General features: G+C 39.7%; 1 protein-coding gene across 1 annotated transcript in view; it reads right to left on the minus strand.

Moving 5' to 3' along the window:
• pex5la (peroxisomal biogenesis factor 5-like a) overlaps window positions 1-24041 on the minus strand; it is a 69948-nt gene that overhangs the window by 28214 nt on the left and 17693 nt on the right. The window contains exon 2 of the mRNA XM_044043535.1: window positions 10702-10806. Within this exon, the coding sequence (XP_043899470.1) occupies window positions 10702-10806 (105 nt within the window). The remainder of the gene's footprint in view (window positions 1-10701; window positions 10807-24041) is intronic.

Genomic DNA, 24041 nt, shown 5'->3' on the forward strand with positions numbered 1-24041 from the left:
TGACCTTACTGCTGTGTAAATACTGAAACACCTCGCAAACAATCACATTGTTCCAGTGTGATACTTACACACAGTAAAGCAGCAATTTAACTACTGATATTTAAAGGCGACATAGAATGCTTGTATCACATATATATGTTAGTTATGGAGGTCTACTTAACTTGTTTTCATGATTAAAAACCTCCTAATCGCTGCAAACGAGCTGATCAAAATATCTCCTCACTGACGCTCTCTTCAGCCGTGCTGTTTCAGACCAAAACCACACCCCCAGAGCGTGGACTGTGTTGTGATTGGCCAGCCAACGAGAGCTTTCCCACTGTCCTGTGATTGGCCAGGTACCTGGAAGTGACGTAATAGATAGGCCAGCTCTCAGATACACAGCTCCCCCTCTGGCAGGGTGGATGCTCTGCATCTCAGCAGCTACAACGAGAGTAGTTCTTCTTCTTCTGCGGTTGAATGTACGCAACCGGATGTGCCCGGACTAGTGCCCGCACCAGGAGGCGCTACGGTGGTGAGAGGAGTGGTGAGGATTTTTGATGACGACATCAAATTAAGGAAGTGCCGATCCGCTTCGCAGAGCCCAGGAAAACAATACAACACTATTTTCTCAGCAGTGGCTGAACTGTTTGTTCTGAAACAGGGTTAGGATTTCATAAACGAGGTAATGACGCAGATACACACACACAAACGCAGTGTTAATTGGAGCTTCCGGTCTATGTGGCCTTTAACTTAATTATGTTAACACTAACTGTATCCTGTCCTAATCCGACTAAATTGTTACTTTTGGTGTTACACTGCAAAATGTACTGCGTAGAAGAAGGCATCATAACAGATGATGTTCCAACATGTTCAATTTCACAGTTGCTCTTGGTGTTTAGTGTCCAATTACCACAGAAAATGCTGGTTCTGCTTCAGTGACAGGATGCGCCAGAAGCTGCACCCATATGCACATTATCATGTGCCATGGGAATAAGGTGGATGAAAGATCTGAGACTAACTCCATACAATGCCTGATTTTGAAAAGTGCCAAGAAGTGTGCAGGGAGCTGTGAGTGAGAGGGGTGGAGATGGAGTGGACAGGGAGCACTGCAGGGGACGTGGGCTTCTGTACAATGTAGATGTAGCCATTTTGAGTGTGATAGCCTTTTTTTTTTGACGTTGAGGACTTTTCTCTTCCCGCTACTCTACTCAATCAATGCAACTCACACATTCCGTTCTCTACTCTCCACAACGCCCTCCATCCACTCTGCTCTCTACTCCCCTCGACTTTGAATGAGCCGGTTTTCATGTCAGGGATGGGCATGGGGTTAGTCAGAAAAGGATGGTTGGAGATGAAAAAGAAAGTAAAAAACAAAAAGAGGATGGTACACCAGACCCTGGTAAATATCAAAGGCAGTAGCTGGTGCCAAAGAGACAGTGGATGCACATAGTTTTGATACAATACAATATGTATAGTATAGTTCAAATACTCAACACTACATTGTCAAGATTTGGACCTTTGAATTAACAGCATTAGCCTACTAGATATCCACATCAATTTTCATCTGAAGAAAAGTAGTTTTTAAATTGACCATCTTGGTGTGTGAGTGACTGGGGCTTATGGTTATGTTGTCTTGCTTGAACTAACACTAACACTAAGATCTTTATTACACAAAAAATAATCATGTCTGATCTAAAATAGAAATATTAAAAACACGTTTAATTTTTCAATGTAGTTGTAGAACTAATAGTAGTATTTTAGCTCTTGTGTTGTACCAGTTTCATAATTTGTTAATTGTTCATGTATATTTTTTTTTGTAATACTTGAGTAAATGGTGATGCATTAACCCAGAAGCCAGCATGTGATGTATTTCAGGTTGAGAGACAATCATGGACAAGTCAAATAATTCCCTTTAAATCTCTCCAATCAATAAGAATATGTAACTAACCTGGAATATGTTTTACAAGCAAAACTTATGTCTCCACAGATTTCTGAGTTGAACTAGTCAGATAAATCTGGTAACCCCATTTGTTCTCCTTGCAATTCCTTTTTTTATCCAGCAACATACATTCTTCAGAACTAAAGCCTGTTTAAATAATATGAAGAATGAGTTAGTAAGTCCCTGTCAATATTAGATTTTTATTTTGTTTATTTGTTGTCTTTGTCTCCAGGTTAAATCATGTGGTGTTGCTGCAAAAAAACACCTGTTTGTGTCATGTTGTGTGGTAGAATAAATGAAAAAAGTTTTGAAAACAGATGAATTGGCGCACAAAGAATTCTGGAATAAGGTCGGCTGTGAAGGATTCACCAGATGTATCCTTCGACTAAACATTCCTCTCTTGCTGCAGATCAGTTTACTTTCTGTCATTCCTCCACACCCACCAGCTTGATTACTTTCACCTGTGCTCGATTAGCCACACCTGCAGTATTCATCAGTCTGTTCAGTTACCAAATAACCTTCCAGCCTTTTTCATGTTTAGTGTCCAGTGTATGACCCCTAGACTTGTGATTTGTGTATCTTTGCTTATTCAGACTGCCTGCCCTTGTACTAAACCTTTTTTTCTTAATCAGTAAACAACTATTACTTTCTACAAACCACACCTGAGTGTTCTTCCTGCTCCACTGCATGCAATAATAACAGTCACCAAAAAGAGAACCAGTCTAAAAAAAAACAATCAGTGTCTCCTGGAAGGTAAATGCTTTACAATTATTGCTTATAACACCTTCCAATTCATGGGAAATTATATTTACCATGCCCATGATGCACCAATTTGCAGGCTTGCCAGTGCAGCTGCAGAGCAGGTCTTTTCTGGTTCATTATTGATAGCCTGAAGCCATTACACAGTGGGTGCAGCTGGTCAGAAATCTGTCAACCACTGTGTCATAATTTGGAGGTTTGTGCCATAGAGGTCTGTGCCACAGACACTGCTGTCAGCCTGTGTAACATGTAAATAAAAAGGAAAACATTTCCATTGTTGCTCTCTAGGACGTGCTTGCAATCAGAATTTTAATGAAGGTGCTAAAAGTTTAATTACCGAGCATGGAGTGGACTGTGAAAACCAGCCATATGCTTCACATTGATGTTGTCTCCATAGCATATCTACACTGTGCAGCACACTCACACATTCAAAGTACATCCAGTGTTTCCCTGTGGCTTTGGGATGGTCTGATTTGGCAAGGACAAGACTAACTTCCCTAACATCAGTGGCTGCCAACATCCTCACTGTTATAAATACTTCTTTAAAAAGTAATATAGTGCATAACGTCTGGTGATTTTTGCTGCTGTTGACGTTGTTATTCCGCCTCTGTTTGGTTTTTGTGAGCATCTGTGATTACGCAGCAGGGGCAGACGGGGCTAAGAAGTTTTTATGCCCTTGAGTTTTTTGAGCAGTCGAAGTTACTTCTGAAACTTTTTGTGGGAGCTTCTCTGTGTTTTCAGTTATACTCTTACCTCACTAGCGAAAGGTTGCTGTTGCCTCCGTCTGCCTTGACATAAAACAGATCAGTCCCTGTGAACATCGCAGGAATGTCACTGGGATGGGACGATCAATGATTCTTTCTCTGAATTTAACCCATCCTCTACCAGAAACCTTCCTAAAATCAGGAGCAACGCCAAGGGAGCAATGGGGTTTGGGTGTCTTGCTCAGGGGTACCCCAGCCCTTTTTTTTTACCTGATGGGGACTTGAACTGGCAACTCTCTGGTTATAAGCCAAGTTCCATTTCCACTTAGCCATGGGCTGCCCAAATCAAAGCTTTGGTCAGTGATACATTTATTTCAGGTTTCAGGTTGGCACCATGACACAAACATAACTACAAGATTCCACTTGAGTTGGTTCGTTGATAAAGGCATGTGTTACTGCAACATATATTTTAACGACAGTTGTCACAAACAAAACCATTTCCCAACGGTATGACCACTCACAGCCCACCCACAGGACCTGCTCATCCCATTAGGGAGCCGCGGTCCACACTGCCAGACAAACACTTTCTACCATGTTTTGATTAATACGTGCACTATACTGTTTTCTGAAATGAATTTCTAAACTACATCATTTCTGTTTGTAAGATTTTTAGCAATTAATGTGGTCATAAATTATCAAGATAATAGAGTATTTTTATGCTGTTAAATTGGTCCAAAGAAAACGAGCTGAATATTATGAATTATTTACTTCTTGTAAACGAGGAGAGAAAATAAACTCATAAGTTTATGCAAACAAATAATATCCAGAGAAGGGTCATAACTTTGTTGACTGAGAGTCTGTGCTGTGCAGCAAAAATGCTGACCCAGCACAGATAATTAGAGTCTGTGCTGTTCTGGTGTCAGAATAAAGTTTTTGTATCGTGGGAAGTTGCACAGTGTGAAGTAGCCTGATTTCACCCTCTGCTACTGCCAGCACATGCGTTCTGCACCCATTCTGGACTCTAGCCACAAATCATAGAATGAGAGTACACCGTGGTGGACTTGTTGTTAAAGGTCAAATCTATTGAATGATTTATGTGCTTGTTCAAGAAAAACTGTAATTGAGTCTGAGTGGGGGTTTCACTATTGTTAAATCAGTTACACTTGCCAGTGTGGCAAGTACAATACATGCTTCCTTTCACATTACCACTTGCTTTCAAGGGAAGAACTGTGTCATCTAAAGCGAGTTATGCTCCTTTAATTATGATTTTTTTATCTATAGTCAGCTCAAACTCTATGTAGGTAGAAGTCATTTAACTGACATATCCAGCTCTAGGGGGGAGAAGTGTGCTATTAAGTACTTCCTCTTTTTTATAAGGGTTGCTCTAAGACAGTAAAGGAAGCTCAGCTTCCACTGAACTGTCATGAACTATGTACTGTGTTGTATTTATATTTCAATACTTAACGAGCGCTAGAACATGATTAGAACATAGTTTGTTAAGAATCAGCTGTTTACCATGGATGACCGATCTTCCTACGTGATGTTCATATTCCCGTAGCAGCCTCCGCATTAAAACCACTTGAAGCTCAGCTTCAACTGTTCTCTATGGGATAGCACAGAATAGGTTTGGACAAACGCGGCAGAAATTTTCACTTCCACGGAAGCTCAGCTTCTCTGGGAGTTACTGGATCAGTGGGCGGGTGCATTATGATTTTGATTGACAGCGCTGCCAAAACATAAACAACAGCGGAGCTTTTTCCACCTCCTGTGCTGTGTGGATGAAGTCCATAGACAAATAGCTGGTCGTCAATATAGCCCATTTTCATTTGTACATATACACTGTAAATAAAAATGCTATTATAGCATTTCATGTTTCCTTGTTCTAGTTATTTGTTTCATTCATGTAAGAATTTATGTATAAATACATGGGCCTGAAATGAGCTTCCCCTGTTTCACTGTGGTACTGAAGAAAGCCTTCCTCAAACTAAATAATATTCTTTTACTGTCACTGTTTTAGCCAAACACTACAAACATTCAAACAACTGAAAATGAGTGGTGTTCAGCTCACTGATTGGTATGCTCCCAAATATGCAAACACTGTGCACTGACAGGTGAAGTGATTAGCAATTAGTTAGGGCTATTTTTATTAACTGATTATTTGAACTGATGCGTAAAATAAGATAGTAAGTTTTCCAATAACATCATGATGTTAGAATCCAGCAATAGTTCTTTATGTGTCAGTGACCTCACAGGAGTGTGGCTGTTGACTCTTTCACTAAATAAAGCCAATAACTGTTGTAGGTCATGTCTAATAATAAGAACACAGTCAGTCTGATTTGTATGTTTAGTTCCTTTAAAGCTCACGTTTCAGTCACTTTTGATCAGTTACGCCTTCACATTGATTCATGACAGTGAAGATCATGGTCCTGTCTGCACATACAGTGTGCCTGGACACTGTGCTATCTGCAGCGAACCATAAGCGATCAGTGTAGATTTTCTTCTAAGCACTTCCTGTGATTGCCGTGGGGGCCAATTTTAAATAATGGGTTTGAAAAAAGGAGACCTCGGCATTTTCCTCTTCCAATCATCCGGAAAATGGGGACAGTAGATCTACCTCATTCATCTGGGAAATGCGTCAGGCTTTTCGGTGGTAAGTGGCATACAAATGCCAATTATAGGTTCACTCTTAACCCAAGAGAAAAGCTTTCTGTTTGCCCATTAATCTCACTACAATGAGGTTGCCATTTCCCCTTGCTGTCTCCTTTCTGTTCTTTGTTCACCCCAAGTTATACCTTTTTCATTCTCTCCAGTGCAAAACACTTTGGCGATTTGTTTACAAGTACTTTAACAAGTAATCTAGAAAATTACGTAATGGAAAACTTGAGTTAATTGTGCCACTTGGGCTTGATTCCAAGATGTCTCTTAGAAGATGCTGTCAAGGGAACTGTATTCAAGTTAATCTTGTCAGCACCTTGAGGGCAGTGGAGGACAGGAGGTAAAAACAGTTGACATAGGGAAACATGGGTTCAAAGTAAAAGAATAAAAGTTGTTGTGTTAGATATAACCTGGAGGGTAAGTTAGGGATTGTCTGAAGGAAGAATTACAGCCAAGGTTTATGTATGTGAAATTTCCATGTTATGATCAAGAATTAAATCACATGTAATTCTAAAGCTTCCCCATTTGTATATTTTATAATAAGGAAAATAATTATTTTCTAATATCACTAATCCTCAAAGCTTCTCTGTTTTACAGGAGTAGGAGTTGTTAATGCTGGTGGCAATGAGCTGTTTGTGCTCCCATGGGCCTGCACACTCGAGTTCACTGGGTATTTTATGAGTCAGCAGAAAGGGCTTAACATTTAGTCTTAATGCTGCAAACTTGAAAATTAGTCATTTCCTTTTGTGGTGTAAGATTAGTTTTATTCTGTGTTATTTTACAATGAACATGAAAAAATCATCCTGATTATAGTAATCTGTTTCTCTGTGTTGACCTGTCTGTAGCACATGGCCCAAAGCCATTTACACTCAAGACATTCATCTTTTAAATCAGGTCACAGTTATATACCTCTAAAAAGGTATGTTAATATTCTAGAACAATATATTGTGCTGTATGTTTAAACCATTGCCAAATGAGTTCACACAATATCTATTAAGCATGTCAGCTCCACATGACTTCCTCTGTGTTTATATATCATGTTGGCGGCAACATTCCCATACTGTAAACAATAGCTGATGCATATTATACCATAGCAAGGCGGAAGCACAAGTAGGCACTAGTAAATCGAGCAACCTGTCCTCCAACTGAAATGTCACTATGGGTCATTTTGGCCAACTCCTGAATACATAGGTATGTTTTTAGTACTGGTGGTTTTCAACTCAAATATGCACGTGTTAGTAAAGTAGTGAAGGGCTAGGCAATAAAAGTCTAACGTGTCAAACCTGTGTCAATCACAATGCTTTAACCACTAAGTCAATTTCCAGCAGAAACCTCATTGAAGCTACTTGAGGACACACCCATGGACTGGAGTTCAATCTCAAATTGAAACAGCTGCATACAGTTGTGGAAGAGAAGTTCTAAAGTGGCAACTGCAATTTTAAATTTTATTGTGAAAGAACATGTCACCCAGTACAATGTGACTAATTAGGTCTTTGGCCGAGAAGAATAAGCTTCAGCTTCAGCTATACAGGTAATACTGTTGGTTTTGCTTTTTTGCGGCAAAAAAGATATAGACTATCACAAGGCATTTCCTTTCAGCAGGAAATCAGTGTCAGATGAAGTAATACCATCCCCAAGTTCCCTTTGGTTTAGTGTTTCATTATTTGCAGCTCTTTTACTCTGGAATTCAGTTTATCTGTGGTTGTAAAGTAAGGGCAATATTCACAGATTACTGTATCATACCAGTGACAGTGAATGAATTTTCTTTGTTGATGTCTCTTTTCACGCTGCATTTTTTTTTTCCATTTTCCATTGGTTTCCATGTTTCCCTGAACTTTTCAGGGAGTTTGTAAAGTTGACTCTGTAAAGCCCATTGAGACGTATTGCACTTTACAAATAGGCTTGACATATGGCGTGAGGAGCCACAGTCTGCCACTTAGCCTCTGTCACTTACTAAGTGACATCAAACTGGGACATAGTGCCTCTCGAACTGCAGCCACCTCAGCCACCAGAGATGGCTCCAGTCAAGACTAATATCTGGTCATGTGAAAACCATATTTTGTGGTTGGTTAGACACTACAGTTGCAGTCCAGAGGATTGCTGTACTCAGTTCAGACATTATTTAATACTTAAAAAAACTGACTGGACATGTACACCCCAAACAGGTCACCATACAAAGACACCATACTAACCTGTATGGTGGCCCTGTGATGAACTCATCACAGGGCCACCATACAGATTCAAACAACCTTTCACTCTCACATTCACACCCACAGTCACTTTAGAGCAGGGGTGTCAAACATACAACCCGGGGGCCAGAACCGGCCCGCCAGAGGGTCCAATCTGGCCCGCAGGATGAATTTGTTAAAATTTCACACTAATCTAAACGTAATGTCAAATGCTCCAGATACCCGTGACTAAATGTTTGTGCCTTTATAGATCCAGTGTGCTGTGTAAATAGTAAATTTAGGCATGATATTGTTGAAATTGCACTTATTTCTCAAGAAATTTCATGTTTTGTAAAATTATCCTTCAGTAAATGTAAAACAAAGGAGAAAAAACAAAGGAGTTCTTGTTGTTCATAGGTTATTATTTTATTATTTTGCTATTTTTACTGGTCCGGCCCCCTTGAGCTCAAATTGTGCTGTATGTGGCCCCTGAACAAAAATGAGTTTGACACCCCTGCTTTAGAGTGTCCAATTGACCTCTGCATGTTTTGGACTGTGGTAGAAAACCAGAGAACACAGATAAAACGCACACGCCACAAGGAGAACATGCAAACTCAACACAGAAAGGCCTTCTTGTTCTGAGGTAACAGTGCTAGCCACCTCTCCGCCATGTGGCCCAAACCAATTTCATGAAATGTAAAACAGGAGAATGAATTTTAGACATATAATGTTGTCAAATTATGGATGAAAAAACAAAAAAAACAAAACAAAACGGGCTCTCACACCATCCAAGTTAATAGTTAACCTGATGAATTGACCTCTACTGATTGGATCACTTTGTGACTTTGGGACGTTGTAACATGCCAGGCAACAAATCGAGACTGTCACTCACGACGGAATATTATGGACACATGTACAGACATACATGGAGTCTGATTGACTGTCTAGAGCTAGACTACATCTCTGAGTGCTACCTGCTGCTGAAACATGTTTTTGTCAAAATGTCATAAGAAAAAGAAAAATGATGTATTGCATGATGAAAATATATGTATGTATTCTGTGGGTAATGGGGGCGGAACTAGATAAGCTTTTTCTTCTCCCGCTTTCCCTTTCGGTTGTGTGTATTGTGTGAACTACATTAAGATGATGTGTGATGACGATTGATCTAACTGACATGACTGAAATAAACATATATTAATAAATAAAAAAAGTAGGATATATCACTGAATTTTAAAATAGTTCCACACAAATCCACTTTAAGATAAATGGTCAGATTTATTTTTGATAATTCATTTTGATGGTAATGTAATTTTAAACATGTCTGGTACATTCTGTGCTAGATGGAGATATCAGTGCATGAGCAGGTCTCTGTGTGTATTTTCAACAAAATGAGACTCATTATTTGAATTCCCATGAGCTAGAGAATTTTCAATCTCAGTGCAATCCCACACGGTTCAAACACAGCAGCACTACTGGTGTCCCTCAAACCACTGTTGCTCATGGAGGGGAAAAAAGTGAAGAAAGTGTACATTTACGTTATTTTTCACAGCGGTGACATGCAGTAACAATCCAATGTCAGAGAAGTAACAATGACATTTGTGTCAGGTTGTGTTGTATGTCAGTGGTGTCTGTTGTCAGATGGATGCCACTGCGTATCTATATTTAGAAGTTGTTTTTTTATTATATATAAAGCAGCATCAAATTCACCAGCATGACTGATACCATCAACCACCATTTTAAAACCCCCTCAACTTTAGTGGTAACTTTACCTCAGCTTATTAAAGCAGACAAACTTGTAAAAAGCATGCTACAGGATAATCAAACACAGGCAGATATAAGAGGACGCACACACACACACACACACACACAGAGTAAAAAAAATGACCGAGCAACAAAACTGCTCTAACATCAGCAAAAGAGAAGCAAAAAGCGAGCACAGCCGTTTGCTGCAGTATTTTATACACCTTAGCTCAGTGTCATGCTTTGTGGTATGACATTTTTGGAAATGTATTAATTCAATGTTTGTGCTGACGATTAGCTGCTTATGAGGTGTAAAAGGTTTTTGAGTTGTTTTTTTTTTTGCTTTTTTTCTGACCTGATTAGGAATTTGTGTTGACCTTCTGCTAAATCAACCTCATACAGTTCCACACTTACATTATATGGTGAGTAGAAGTGCACTATAAATCATTCAAAGACTAATTAAAAAAGATAATTGATAACTGCAGCAATTTGAGGCTGTGTCTTGATCGCATTATTCACTGTTGTTGTAAATGGAGTGACGCTGTAGAAGGGTTTTATACCCCATAGAGCAGCTGGAAATTAAATAACTGTTGCGTCACTGTTGGATACAGCAGTCATAAAGCTTAAGTAAGACAGCGGAGGTCAGTCATGGGACATTGAAAGCTTTGCTATTTTTTCAGTATGTTCAGCAGAGGAGGACGTTCCACTTGGAGGCAGGGAGGGAGGGTGGGGAGGTTTCTGAAATGGTTCTGCCCACCTTGGTAGTCACAGTGAGGAGGGGCTTCCCTTCTGATGACGCCTTACTTGGTATCTCCTTCAGGACCATGGCAACAGTCTTATCTGCAGCCCTAGAGTCTTTCCCCTACAACAGTGAAATCAACAATGACTTGTGTCAGGACAGTTGGTCAACTCAGTGTTTTTTAGTCCAGGGCATCTTATAGAACAGACTTTATCTTATGACGATGGAAATACTAAAGTGTGTGGTGCTGTCCCACAACAAAACATCAACTTGGGACATTTTCACAAGACTATGGTGATGAGACGAGGGTCACTGCACAATGTAGACAGTTAATTGTAAACAATGATGAGCATGGTTGTCCACGGCAGTATTTGTCCACAATATGATGACAGACTATGTCACAGAGCACACTATACAGACTGTATAATTTGCTGTTTCATTTTCTACACTATCTATTAGTCACTTTCATATATGTAGCCCAACATCATCAGAGAATAAAGGAGGAGCCCGAATTTTTCTTCACTTAGTTCTGGCTATTATCGTTGAGGACAGGAGCTTTTTGGGAGGGTCAATTACAATTTTTCAAACACAACGTAATAATAATATAATTGTAATTTGAAATAGTGATAAGTTGATAATTGTAGTTATCATAGATATCATATCAAAGTTATAATAGATAGTTGATTTTTACCCATGATTCACTGAGTCTGCACCAGACAGTCGACATGGCTGGTTGGCACAGAAATCTGTTGCAAACATGTTTGAATATTTTGAGAATCCAGCTAAACTCTGCTGTGGCAATGAGGGGATGTTTATCAGAAATGTTGGACTACTGTGGTCGATGGTAGAATAATGTTCACTCTGCTTTGTTTACATACTTTACATATTATTCAGGGTCAGATATATTCAGTCTGTCAAGTTTTGAACTATATTACTTGATCTCCGTGGATTTAAACTGCACAGTAAACTGCCGGCTTGAATCCAGCACTAGTGCCGAAACATTTCCTGCAAACATGATGGTGCAGACAAACTGAGACATGATGCCCGGGGCTCTAGTCTCTGTGCTCCCTCTGCATCTCTGCTTCATCTGTTGTGTTATACTTGGATCTGTTTTGCTTTCCTGCTCCCTATGCTCATGTTCATGTTCATGTTCCTGTTCCAGTTCCAGTTCCAAGTGTTTAAGGTATTGTTTTTTTCGCCTGTTTTTGTCTTAATCCTCTCCTCCTGCCTTTGGTCTGTTTTTGCCTCCCTTTATTTTGTTTTATTTTGATTTAATTTATGCAAAACTTACGGAAACTTATAGACTAAGGCTTCATTGTGAACACCAACCACAGACCACAGACAAGTGGCACAGCCACATTGCATAACAGTAAAAAAATGTTTATATAACAGGTCAAATCAATTTAGCCAGCCTATATTGTCATTCATTCCATCTCGACAAATGCTGGACTGCAGAATCCACTGCCTTTTACTCATAGATTCACAGTTTACCCACAGCCACACGACTGTACATAACACACTCTATTAATCATCTGAAGAAGAATGGATGTAACAGAATGACCACTGTCACAGGAGACTGCATATTTCATCTCAGCCATGGACTTGTCCTTCTGTAATTAAAATTTGCTGACCAGAGAGGGAGAGAGGGGAGGGGGGAGAGAAAGAGAGAGAGAGGGAGAGAAGACTACACTTTGTCACATCCATTTGTGTGAAGCCTCCAGTTTAGACAGGACATTCAGACCAACCTGGAAGCCGTTTTGGCTGCGTTTATTAAGCTTTTTCCACACGCCAGAAAAATGCATGTGCCCAGAGTTCCTCTGAAAGCCTAATGTTTTCTAATAAACTCCCCAATGCCACCTGAGCCCACTCAGTGGCTTAGACTTGCTCTGTATAAATGAACAACATGTTTTTCTAAAGCGCTGCCAGAAGCAAAGTGGCTTCAAACGGCCAAGGATGAATCGGAAAAGCTCAGCATAAACATTTGTTAGTTTTTTTTTTCATTTTTCTTCTTGAATGGCAGATGAAGCCAGTTGGGCAGTGCTGGATGTTCTTTCTATGCCGTATGCGCAGGTATTGTGGGAGCCACCAGTGCCAAGGATATTTTCCACCAGGCACACAGTCAGTTTGTGCTGGCTCACAGTCTGTGCCAGGCTGCTCGCTTATTTTGGGTCAATCTTTTTTTTCCCCCCCTAAACTGGCTCGTAATTTTCTATTATTTTTATAAATGTGTTGGCAGCACTTGGCAGAGTGGAGTAATAGTTCTGAGTAGTTCAATTACATTTTACAACTTTTGTTTTCCTGGCAAACACAGTGCAATATCTAAGACAGGAATATGAATTAGCAACATCTGACTTAAGTGTCTCAAATTGTTAACTCCACTAACAGAGCAGCGTCATCCATGTGACTGTTCAGGAAGATATTAATTATTCACAGAGGAGATTTACAGTGGCATGTTTCAAATGGTATCTTGAAATCATAGTTGTTGGTGGTGGCAGAGGACTTAAATGTTAGTTATATCTCTAGGCTCAGACATTTTAATTACATCATCCCAGCTTCCAAACTAAGGCTTTTTCTGCAAAGTTAATCTAAGAGGTGGGTTTTACAGGCACTGATGCAAATCTGAAGATGAGTAAAAGTTATGCAATGTTGCTTCAGCTTGAAAGTGTGTGTGTGTGTGTGAAAGAAACACTGAGAATGCTTTATTCTGACTCAATAGATTGTCTCACTGAAGATTGTTTGTCTTTCTCCTAAATTGCTGCCTTCAGAGTCACTGTGTACAGTCAGCTAGTTATAATGAGGAATCTGTCATCTAAGAAACCAATAATTGTCTGCTTCTTCAATGTAAGAACTTCTTAAAAGCTGAAAGAATGTTTTTAAATGTCTGAACTTTCTGACCAGTTTTTGGCCATCTTCAGACTTGGGACTCTTTTGGGGAGAAACAGCTGGTGTCAAAAATCAACCTTTGATCAACTGACACTTGAAATCATATCATCAAAAAACTAAGTTAATATAAAATGTATCATGGGAAGTCACTGTAAGGGCATTATGTAAATATTGTATCTAGTGTAATGGAAATATTTTATCTTGCATTATGTTCTTACTGTTTCTATGCTGTCTTTGCTTTTTGCCTAGATATATAAACATGTGACATTGCTATGATACCTTTTCTGAGAAGCTAAGAGACCTTTATTACCTTATTGTTCTGCTGACCGTTTCACACCTACTGCAAGGTTTCAACGTCCCAGACACAACGAAGAGAAGTGATCTGCTTTTTCCTAGAATAATGGTTGTCACATCTCCACATCCTCTCTGACACACCATTTTGCAAAGAATAAAATACAACAAACTACTACCAACCAGAACAATAAAAAAGCCTTGTTTATGTCAAAGGCTTTTGTGTACAGTAATTATACTGTGGAAATTCTGTTTTACTTCAACATTCACCAGAATCTTGTTTGACACCACAGATTAAAATGACTGACAGTCTGGGCGAGCCATGTCCTGGCAGTATTTAATCTCCAAGAAGCTTTCTGATGTAGAAGCAATGACACATGAAATCCAGTATGGATTATTTCATTAGTGTCCCATGAATGCTGCAGAGGAAAATGTGAAAGCAGTGCTCCATTACGAATGTAATTTTACTTATCATTAGTCTGGACAATAATGCATGCCTTTGTTGTTTGAGATGGATCACCTGTACAGATGTAATTACCTGTTCAGTTTATTTATACTACATTTATACGAACCACAATACCCCCCATTATCCCTAACCTTAACCATTACCAGTTAATGCCTAAGCCTAATGACAATTCAAATCTTAGCCCTTAATCAGTTGCTGAGAAATTTGGTTCTGCTTCATTAGGACCAGGTTTTGATACCCATAACAACTACTTGTCCTGACAAGGTCAGTGTTCATGCCAGAAATGTCCTACAGAGGTAACGCATACAAGTACACACACACACCGAGGCTGAGTGTGTAATAGGATCATTAGCACTACAGATGTAATACTCTGGATAAGCTAAGCTAACACCTATAAATGTTGCCGTAGGTCTTCAATTTTATGGCTGCCATTTCAGCTGACACTATTTACTGGCTTTCATACTCTATGGGCATTGCTTCTTATAATGAATGGGTAATGTTGGCAGCTATTCATAATATCACAGAAAACTGCAACCTGATGTTGTCTTAAAGTAATTTATAGAATCTGCCGTGTTTACGGCTTCTCATAACTCTCTGTCTCGATTGCAGCAGCCTGCACTGTCTTTGCAGCAGTGCTATGTCTAAGACGAGAGATTTTTTTGATGATTGCCAACATAAATCATCTGATTTTAAAAATCAGTATAACTACACACACACCATGGGGTGTCTCCGGGAGGTGCATTTATAACCCTCTCATGTTCTCAAAGTGGCTGATAAAGACTTGAAAAATGAAAAGTGACATTAAGTCATTGCCAGCCTAATAAACATGTCGTAGCTCTAGACACGATCTAACTCCTGAAGCCCAAAAACTGTAAATAGGCAAATTCAGATTCAGGTCACTGAATAATTGTGCTTATTCTAAAGTCCTCATAATTACAACCATGAAAATGCCTTTGTTTCTCCACAACAAACGTGCAGGCCACTGATCTAATTATAGTCTGCTTTTAAATGATGTCTTTGTGCGTGTAATATATTAATATTTATCACATTTGTACGGATAATCAAAGTGTGAAATTACTTTCACACTTTGACTTCTTATCGAAACAATCAAGTTTCCTATTGATGATAGATTGTGTCACTGTTGCCGTTAAAGTTAAAGGAATAGTCAGGCATTTTTATTTGCTCTCTCACTGAAAGACGAAGGATGATGTATGTATGATAAACACATGGCGCCAATTGATGTGACACTATTTTTGAAGCTGTGGAAATATATTAAATAGCTGCTTTTCTCAAAAGGTACTGTAAATGTCTGACACTTTGAGACACATACTATATAAAGCCAAATATGAGAACATCAATCTAATTTATTTCACTAGAAGCCCCATAATCACTTCAGCTTTAAAGTGTTAGCGTGAATCAGCTTATTCTATTTGTACTGATTTCCCCTCACAGACTGCTGTGCTTAGCTGGTAATCTGTACAAAAGTATTTGCCAGTCAGGACTGTCTGCCAGAGTACTGTGACAGACAGGTCTCTCTTAAGCCTCTGTGATACTTTAAATCCCTCATTCAACAAAGGAGGCTTCAGCGGCCATATTTCAACATTTAACTACTATAGACCATGTCAGGCTTCAACCCAACCCAAATACATTCTGAGTTTGATTACTCAGGTCAAGTTGGCTTTGTATCACCACATGACTATCAGCTTTTGGGCAGTTAAAGTTCAGGCTTGGTATTAACATCTTTCCAGTGTGATCCAAATACACCCAATTTATCCAGGATGTATCAGATGTGGTTTTGGGAACACACGTGGCCCCATTCTTTTGCATGTGTGAACTAGGGTTGCCAATTTCCCAATAACAACCCCCCCCCATGTACCTCATGTACTGCACTTTACATAGACTACATTACACCAACAAACTACACACTTTCACTTTTGCAATTGCATTATTTTACAATAGTATTTCTATGTATGCAACTTAACATTTAACATTTAATTATATTTTTGCAAGCTTCTTATTTTTTACGCCTGAGCAGTCACCATTTTACCTATACATCTCGCCGCTTCTCCGTTGCTGTGATACACAGGACTCTCAGTGAATCGGAGAACAAATTAGTAAGCAGGTGGAGGATTTTGTTTTCCCTTTCCTGTTTTTTCTGCCACGACTTGAACACAGTGTATTTCCTGGTCTATCATAGACCTCATCAGCTGTTATCCCCTGACCTGCTGCAGTTTCTCAAAGAACCAATTAGTATATTTGCATTTGTCAGTGCCTATACATTGCTTTATTTATAGTGAGCGCCACAACAACAAGTTATTTTACGATATTCAAAGCCTAACCCTAACCACAACCTAACCATGATTCAAATGTTAAACCATAATCCAGGGTTACATAAATGAGATTCTGCCACTGTCAGTATTTATGCCAAAGGGTCCTTAAGAGATAACAAATACATGGGCACGCATGCATGCATACACACACACACACACACACACATTTAGATAAACAGAGAGAAATACACAAACAGACACACAGAGCAAGAGTACTCTGTCAATCCCAACTGCATATTCTGGGGGGATGTACTTGTTCTATAGATTTGAATACAGTCCCCGGGTCCTTAATCACTATGAAATGTTTACATTTTGATCCACCTTATCCAGAGGACTTTCTGTAATTGTGCCTGCTTATAGCTATTACCGTCATAAGCAGGACAAAATTCATCCTGATCTGTTAAGATGTTGCTGAGATACAGTACGCATCTGAACTTTTGTTCCTACTAAATCCATAATCTGGATCAGATCCAGATGAAATGTAGGCTGATGGTAAAGTGTCTGATTTGGCATACATATACCAAATTTGTTAAAATGAGTTTGGACAGAGATATGATTTCTTATAGTTTTGCCCATTACAAGAGATAGGGATTCCTTTAATTTTGTGAATGATTCACTAAAGAATGCATCTGTTCACAATGAACTGGCTCGTGTCTTTGCATCCAGGAGACAAATAAATACACACAAGGATGAGGATGCCTGACTCGTTTAGGAGCTCCTTCACCCTTTCTATAGAAAATTTATATTCATTGCCAGAAAAAAAAAAAAGACCGCAACACGATTCTCATACTAAACCTTTCAACTTGGATGGAGCAATGTTTATGTAATCCCTATGGACGCTATAGGCTCATGTTGAAACATGGCCATGAAACACAGGCTGCTGCTCATAAAACATTAATGGAGGATCACAGAGCATGTAAAAAAAACATGTCAATCTTAAGTTAGGATGTAAAAGGAAGGACCCGAGTCTGGGGACCAGTGCCATCCTACACCTCAGGATGTATGTTTGACACATTAATATGTATGCACACTGGACAGTGTTCTCATTTGACTGCAAATACTGGTGGTTGAAGTGACTCAGGAAGTGTGGACTTTGGTGTAAGAAGTGGCCCCTGATATTGATTATAGACAGCCTGGTGTTTAGGTAAACTCTCAAAATGCTTTTGACGAAAATTGGAAATTGGCAAAAAAAACACAAGGATTTTGCTGAGGACTCTCATGTTATGGTTAATCACTGTGAGTAGTGGATAATGCATTCCCATTTCTCATGGGAATGAAAAAAAAACTGCATGTATTAACATTTTTATGATGCATAAATCAAGCTACTTACAGGAGAATATATACTGGACACAGATATCTGCGGTCTGACTGGGAGTACAGCACATGTGAGGATGTATGGAGAGGATAATAGGATTCAAAATAAATTAAACTGTCATTTATGGCTCTTTAAATGAGCAAACCATTACTAACTTGTAGTTAGTGATGCTCTGCTGTTATATAATGTAACACTTGCATCAATATCATCTTATTCACATTTACAAGCCCTCTCAGGACCTGCTGTATTTACTGTCTCACTGCCCTTCTTCTCTCTCCTTCCCCTGAAGCTGTTTTCTCTGGAGACAGCTTCACTATCAGGTACTACAGAACCAAGTAATATGGTTTGTTCTCTTTTTAGCAAGAGATGACTCATTTCTTCCCTTGAAGTCTTCTCATGTCTGCTGACAGAGGAAGAAGATAAAGCTTTAAAGCGATCCACAGCATCTGAGGATGTTTTTTTATGGTCATGTCAGTCACAAGGACAACGAACAGACTTTCATTTCACTGGCTATGACCATCTACCCTGTGGTGAACTGTCAAATACTTAAAGCTAGACTTAAAAGCTTGTGTCCCCTTATCATCAGCGCTTTATCAGGGAGGGATGCTTTTAAATAATTGCTATTTACATGTCATAATCTTCTTCCAAATATTCCAAACATAATGTCAGTCATCTGCTAAACAAATTCCATCCTGATGCAACAACAAAAGATAATGACTGTCATAAGAGAAATGTAAGATTTTGATAAACCAGAGTCCGCGACAAATTCCCTTTCTTTGTTGATGTAGCTGAAACAGCTGTTGAGACATGAGATTTATTGAATAAAGATTTCAGTCTTGACAGATGTGGCAACAGTTATTGTTACAGTAGTAATGGGAATTACCCATTGAATGGAAGTGATTAGTGGTGTAGCCCAAAAACAGCAATAAGGTTTGCATCCAGATCTAGGCCTTTCTGTGTGGAGTTTGCATGTTCTCTCTGTGTGTGGATGGATATATGCAATATATATATATATATACATATGTGTATATATATATATATATTCAGAACCAGATTTTTGGTCTGGAATTGAACGTTTTGGTAAACAGACACCATGGAAACAACAGCACTTGTCTGTGAAATCAAAGCCTCAAAACCTTTGTCCACCTTTGAGTACCAACAAGTCTTTCAAGAAGCAGGATCACTGTGTACCAGGTAATACATTTACGAGTGCCAGTCCTCTGAAAATCTCTGTTAGGACAAAGCCAAAGCATTCAGGGGCTGAACATTTCCAATCTCACAATCTCACATTCTAGAGGTAGACACAGTCATAGTTGCATCTCCCAAACTCCATGTCCGATTGTCTTTGATTTGGCTGTAAATATAAAGCATGTGCAATAAAAACACTTAATTATTAATTTCCAATATAGGGTCTCTGAGGGAATTCTGCACATGTTGACAGCACATTCAAAAAAGCATCACATTGCAAACAGGCAGAAATGATGTGAATTGGCTGCTTGTAATGCTGAAACAAGACTTTATTGATCTGTTGAACAGTCAGCTCCCTGAATGCTGAGGTGTTTATCAGTGCCAGTCCAACCAGCACCAATAACAACAAATGCCTGTGAGCATTCACCATCTTCATATCTTCATCACGCTTAAAGCCATCTAGATTATTACAGCTGCTGTTCCCATCTTCTTTAATGATGTCATTGCAAGGCTTCATCTGAATGGGTTCCTTATATCTTTTTCTTCGGTCCCTCTTTCAAACACTGACAAATTTATGATTTTAGATGACATATAACTATTGACATTTGATCTGAGAGTGGAGAACTGGTTGCATCTGCTCCCAATTCTGACCAAAGCCAAATGTTAATTGGTGTCAGTTGGTTTTCTGACCAAATAAAAGAACACTCTAAGAAAGTGGATCATATCCCAGTTCTATATAAAGGTCTGCTTATAAAATACTCCTGTTGGTTTATTAAGCAAAGAATGGTTTAGGACCAAATTGTATTTCTGATGTGCTGCTATGTTATGAATAGTCTAGATTATCTGGGACAAGCTTGCCTTGATACATTTTTATCTTTTCGAATGTTTTTATGCAAATTAATTAAAGTTCCCTTGTCTGAATTCTTTAGCTTATACAGATGCCCAAAGGATCTGACCTGGCAGCAAAGCCTGACTAAAGGTGCAATTCTATTTTAGCTGTGAAAGTCATTCAGTGCTCTCCTTAATCATTCTTTGCACTGTAGCTTCAGACCAGAAACACATGAGCCATCTGTGAGCTATTGTAGGAAAAAGGCAAACCTATGAAATACCTGCAATTCAGCAATTCCTCATATGAATTTGCTCCTCAGTGCAATCTGTCATCCATGAGTAATGACACACTCTGAGCACCTTAAAGCAGGTGTGATATTTTCACGTGTTTTATCATGTGGTGTTACATCACCATTTTGTGGTTAGTAATTACTTGATTTTTTTCATCGATGCCCTCAAATGAACATATTTTGTCCTTTAGCTGTACAGGTGGACTGCTGAGTCCTGACCAGATGAATTGGCTCTTCTGTGTTGTAATTTTTAGTTTTGTTTTTCACAAGTGCACATGCCTATGCACCCCTCACTGTGTTGAACAGAGTACTAAACTCTTAGGCATAAAGAGAGCAAGGGGTGGTGACAAAGGTCCTCTGTGTCAAACGAGAATTATCGTCACTAAACTGAGTCTGTGTTTCATGACATCACTCATTATCCACTTGTGATGCCTTCCTGAGATCTCTCCCTGGACTACTTAACACTCACACACACCACAACTTATGTGACACATGTGACATCAACAGCTGTCAAGGTGTTGATGATCCCACAGGAGGTTAAATACCCAGAATTCCACACCAGTCGGCTGGAAAAGAAGCGAGAAGATGGGTGGAACACCTGTAGGCTTCACATGCAAGTCCAATTGTCTTCATATTACATTTTGAAATGACTAAGAATCTTCACAGACATAAAAAGAAACCCAATGGTCTGATTTAATAAGGAAGGGAACGATAAATATGTAAAATTGATTCCCAGATTAGACCCATACCATGCTGATGTAATCAAGGGGACACAATTTCAATCAAGAAACATCATCACACTCCATATAATCGACTATCACAAATTTAGCTTCTTGAGCCTAAGTCCCCTTTCATGAGCCAAACTCATGAACTCATTTCCTCCTCGGTGCTCACTGAGATCTGCAGTGCTGACATTGGGACTGTAATTTTACCAGCAGCCACCAGTTAGAGGGTAATGTATATGAAAAAGCTGACATTAAAGTCAGGGAAGAGGGCCTGCTGCTGTACACCTCTCACTATGAGTAACAAATGACTTTGAGGAAGCAAAGTAAAGAGACAACAGAGACGATGCTGAAAGATCACCAAACTACAACGGATGGTGCAGACATCACGTTATTCTCCAGTAAATCAGGAGAGAAGGGAGGGGTCAGTGCAGTGCCATGTTTGGTAAGAAATGCAAGAGATGTCAGTAAAAAAAGACGAGCACACATTGATGGGTGCAGAGCAAGTCAAAACAAACCCATACAATGATGGCTGCCGCATATCTCCTCTTCCACCACATAGGGTGGTCATGATGGCAAGAGAGGGCAGGTTTGAAGGACAAAAACGGTTTTATGATGACAAGGGGGGTAAAGCTCAGCCTCGGGCTGAACTCTTCCTCTGCTTCCACTATTGTGTTCTGTCACTTTGATAACTCTTCATATCCTGGCAGAACAAAAGCTCTCTATGTGCCTCAGTGGCCACTTTGCTCTTTCCCCATTACCTGCCCATTAAGAAAAACTGGAGAATGTAGTGAATGTGGGCAGTGAAGCACCTCTTGCAGAGCCACCCCGAGTCATTACTACCTCTATAGCTGCAGTGCAAGTTGCAGCTTGGCCTGAACCTACTAATGATGAGGAATAGCAGTAAAAGGAGGAGGATCCCCTCTGTGTATTGAGCAGGAGGCTACAGTAACCTCATTACTAGCAGCTGCCTTATGAAGCAGACCCTTCTCTCACTTCAAGCCGCTGACTGTCCTAGATCCAGACGAGTGCACTGCCTCTCTCTCGATGAGTTCATCATCGTGCTTTGTAAGAACCTGTCATAACACAACACCACCAGGCAGCTATCTGCCACAGACTGCTTTGATTGCAAAACGTGGCTTTGTGCACTAATATTCCAGTCCATCAGGATGTGTTTTCGTTTAATTATCTGCCAACAATAAGGCGATGTTGATCCAGCTGTTCTCCAGTTACATGATGGAGATGTTGTTTCAGACAGTATGCCAGTGGGAGCAACAAAGAGACGAGGACAGCAGGAAAGAAGCAGACCATATTGTGCAACTTCAAAGCTGAGTGCTATTTACAGGGCCTCTTCTTAATGAGTTTACTTAAGTCAAGAAATTGGCTTTCATCATTTGGGTACCTTCAATTTAATGTAATCTAGACCCACTCTTTTGTCTGTTTCTTCTCATACATCTGCAAACTTAAATAGACTCAGAGTTATTTATAGAGAGAGAGATTGTGGGGGGGGTGTCAAATATATTTGATCTGGTTAATCTTGTCTAGTCTGGTTTTACAATTCTGTGAGCACACTGCCATCATTATCTCCATTTGCTGCGTCTCCATACACTTGACTTTGATCCAATCTCTTACAGCCTCTGAGAAAATAACTTTGTGTGCGTTTTCTAATGCGGCCTTTAATTTCTTTGTTAGGAAAAACAAATGATGATTGAATATCCTCCTCCTCTCCTCTGTGCTTCTGCAGCTCACTTATTCTCTAATTACTGTCATTGGGTTGTGGACAGCCTCAGCTTCCTGTAGTTCTGACAAAATTCTGACCCATCCAAGAAAGTGATTTCACCCTGCAAATGAACCGAACTGTGATTTTGTTTGATTGTGGTGTGAGGCACCTTTCATACCTGTCACTTAATATCGGACCAAATATAAACTGAAAAGTCAAAACCTGTCATTTACTGGGCCTTCCTTCTTTAAATATCGACAGGTGGCGAGATGATGGTGCAGAAAGAGACTCCCACTGACACAAGGTTTGAATAGAACAAAGAGAATGTTTTTGTTGCAAGCCAGTATTGGTTCAGACCCTGCAGGTGTCCGACAGAGCTTAAGCCAAATCCTAGAAAACCCTGCCCCTGTTTTCCCATAGCCATTTAAAGCCTGTTTTTTGTCACTCCTGGTCTTTACATCCTAGGCTGATGTTCTCATGCTCTTTTTACCTATTGAACATAAATTTCCAATGCATGACAACAAATTTGACAATGACAACATCAGCTCTCGCATACTCAGAAACAGGAAACACCTGGGTTCACTCCCATCAGATCTAAGCATCCCTTTGTTAACTCCCTTTTGGGTTTTATTTAGATTCAAATTCATTTCATATATGTGTATGTGATGGCCTCCAACTCAACTCCTTTGGGCCTTTGCTTGCTGTCAGACTAATGGATTCCGGATTGCATTTGCCGCGTACTGCACGTCTTCCCAGCCTCATAACAGGATATACAAAAATAAGAATTAGCTGTGTTAATGTGGTCATCTAAGTCAGATACTTCACATCCTAACAGTCTACGGATGCAGTATAGCTACTCTGTGATGTTGTATTCAGCTGCAGTGCTTTGAGTTACATGCTAAAAATGCTTGTGACGTCAATGATGCCGTTTTGCAGGGATAAAAATGTTCAAATCTCAGACACCATTTTCAGCCGAGTTTTGCTAAGTAGCACGGAAAACAACAAATTAAGGTTCTGACAATTTGTCCAACATTTATCAAGACATTGCAGAAACCTTGGTGCTTGAGGAGTGATCTGGGACTTACAGATTGAGCAAAACAGATTAATCCAAGATAGGCTTTCATTGCTTTCAATCCTAGGTCAAGTGTAGGGTTAGGGTTTTGATGCACTTGCCCACCTCCACCCTGATTAGTATAGTGTCAGAGTTCCTCTGTGGAGGCCCTGACACCCAACCTCACGATTGTCACACACGCTGCCTCTCATTCATTGGTCCTTCACTGGAAAAGAGCAAGGTTTTGCTCTGCAAGCAAGTCTGGCTGTCAGTG

This window comes from Solea senegalensis, linkage group LG14 (assembly GCF_019176455.1).
Source record: "Solea senegalensis isolate Sse05_10M linkage group LG14, IFAPA_SoseM_1, whole genome shotgun sequence".
Lineage (NCBI taxonomy): Eukaryota > Metazoa > Chordata > Actinopteri > Pleuronectiformes > Soleidae > Solea > Solea senegalensis.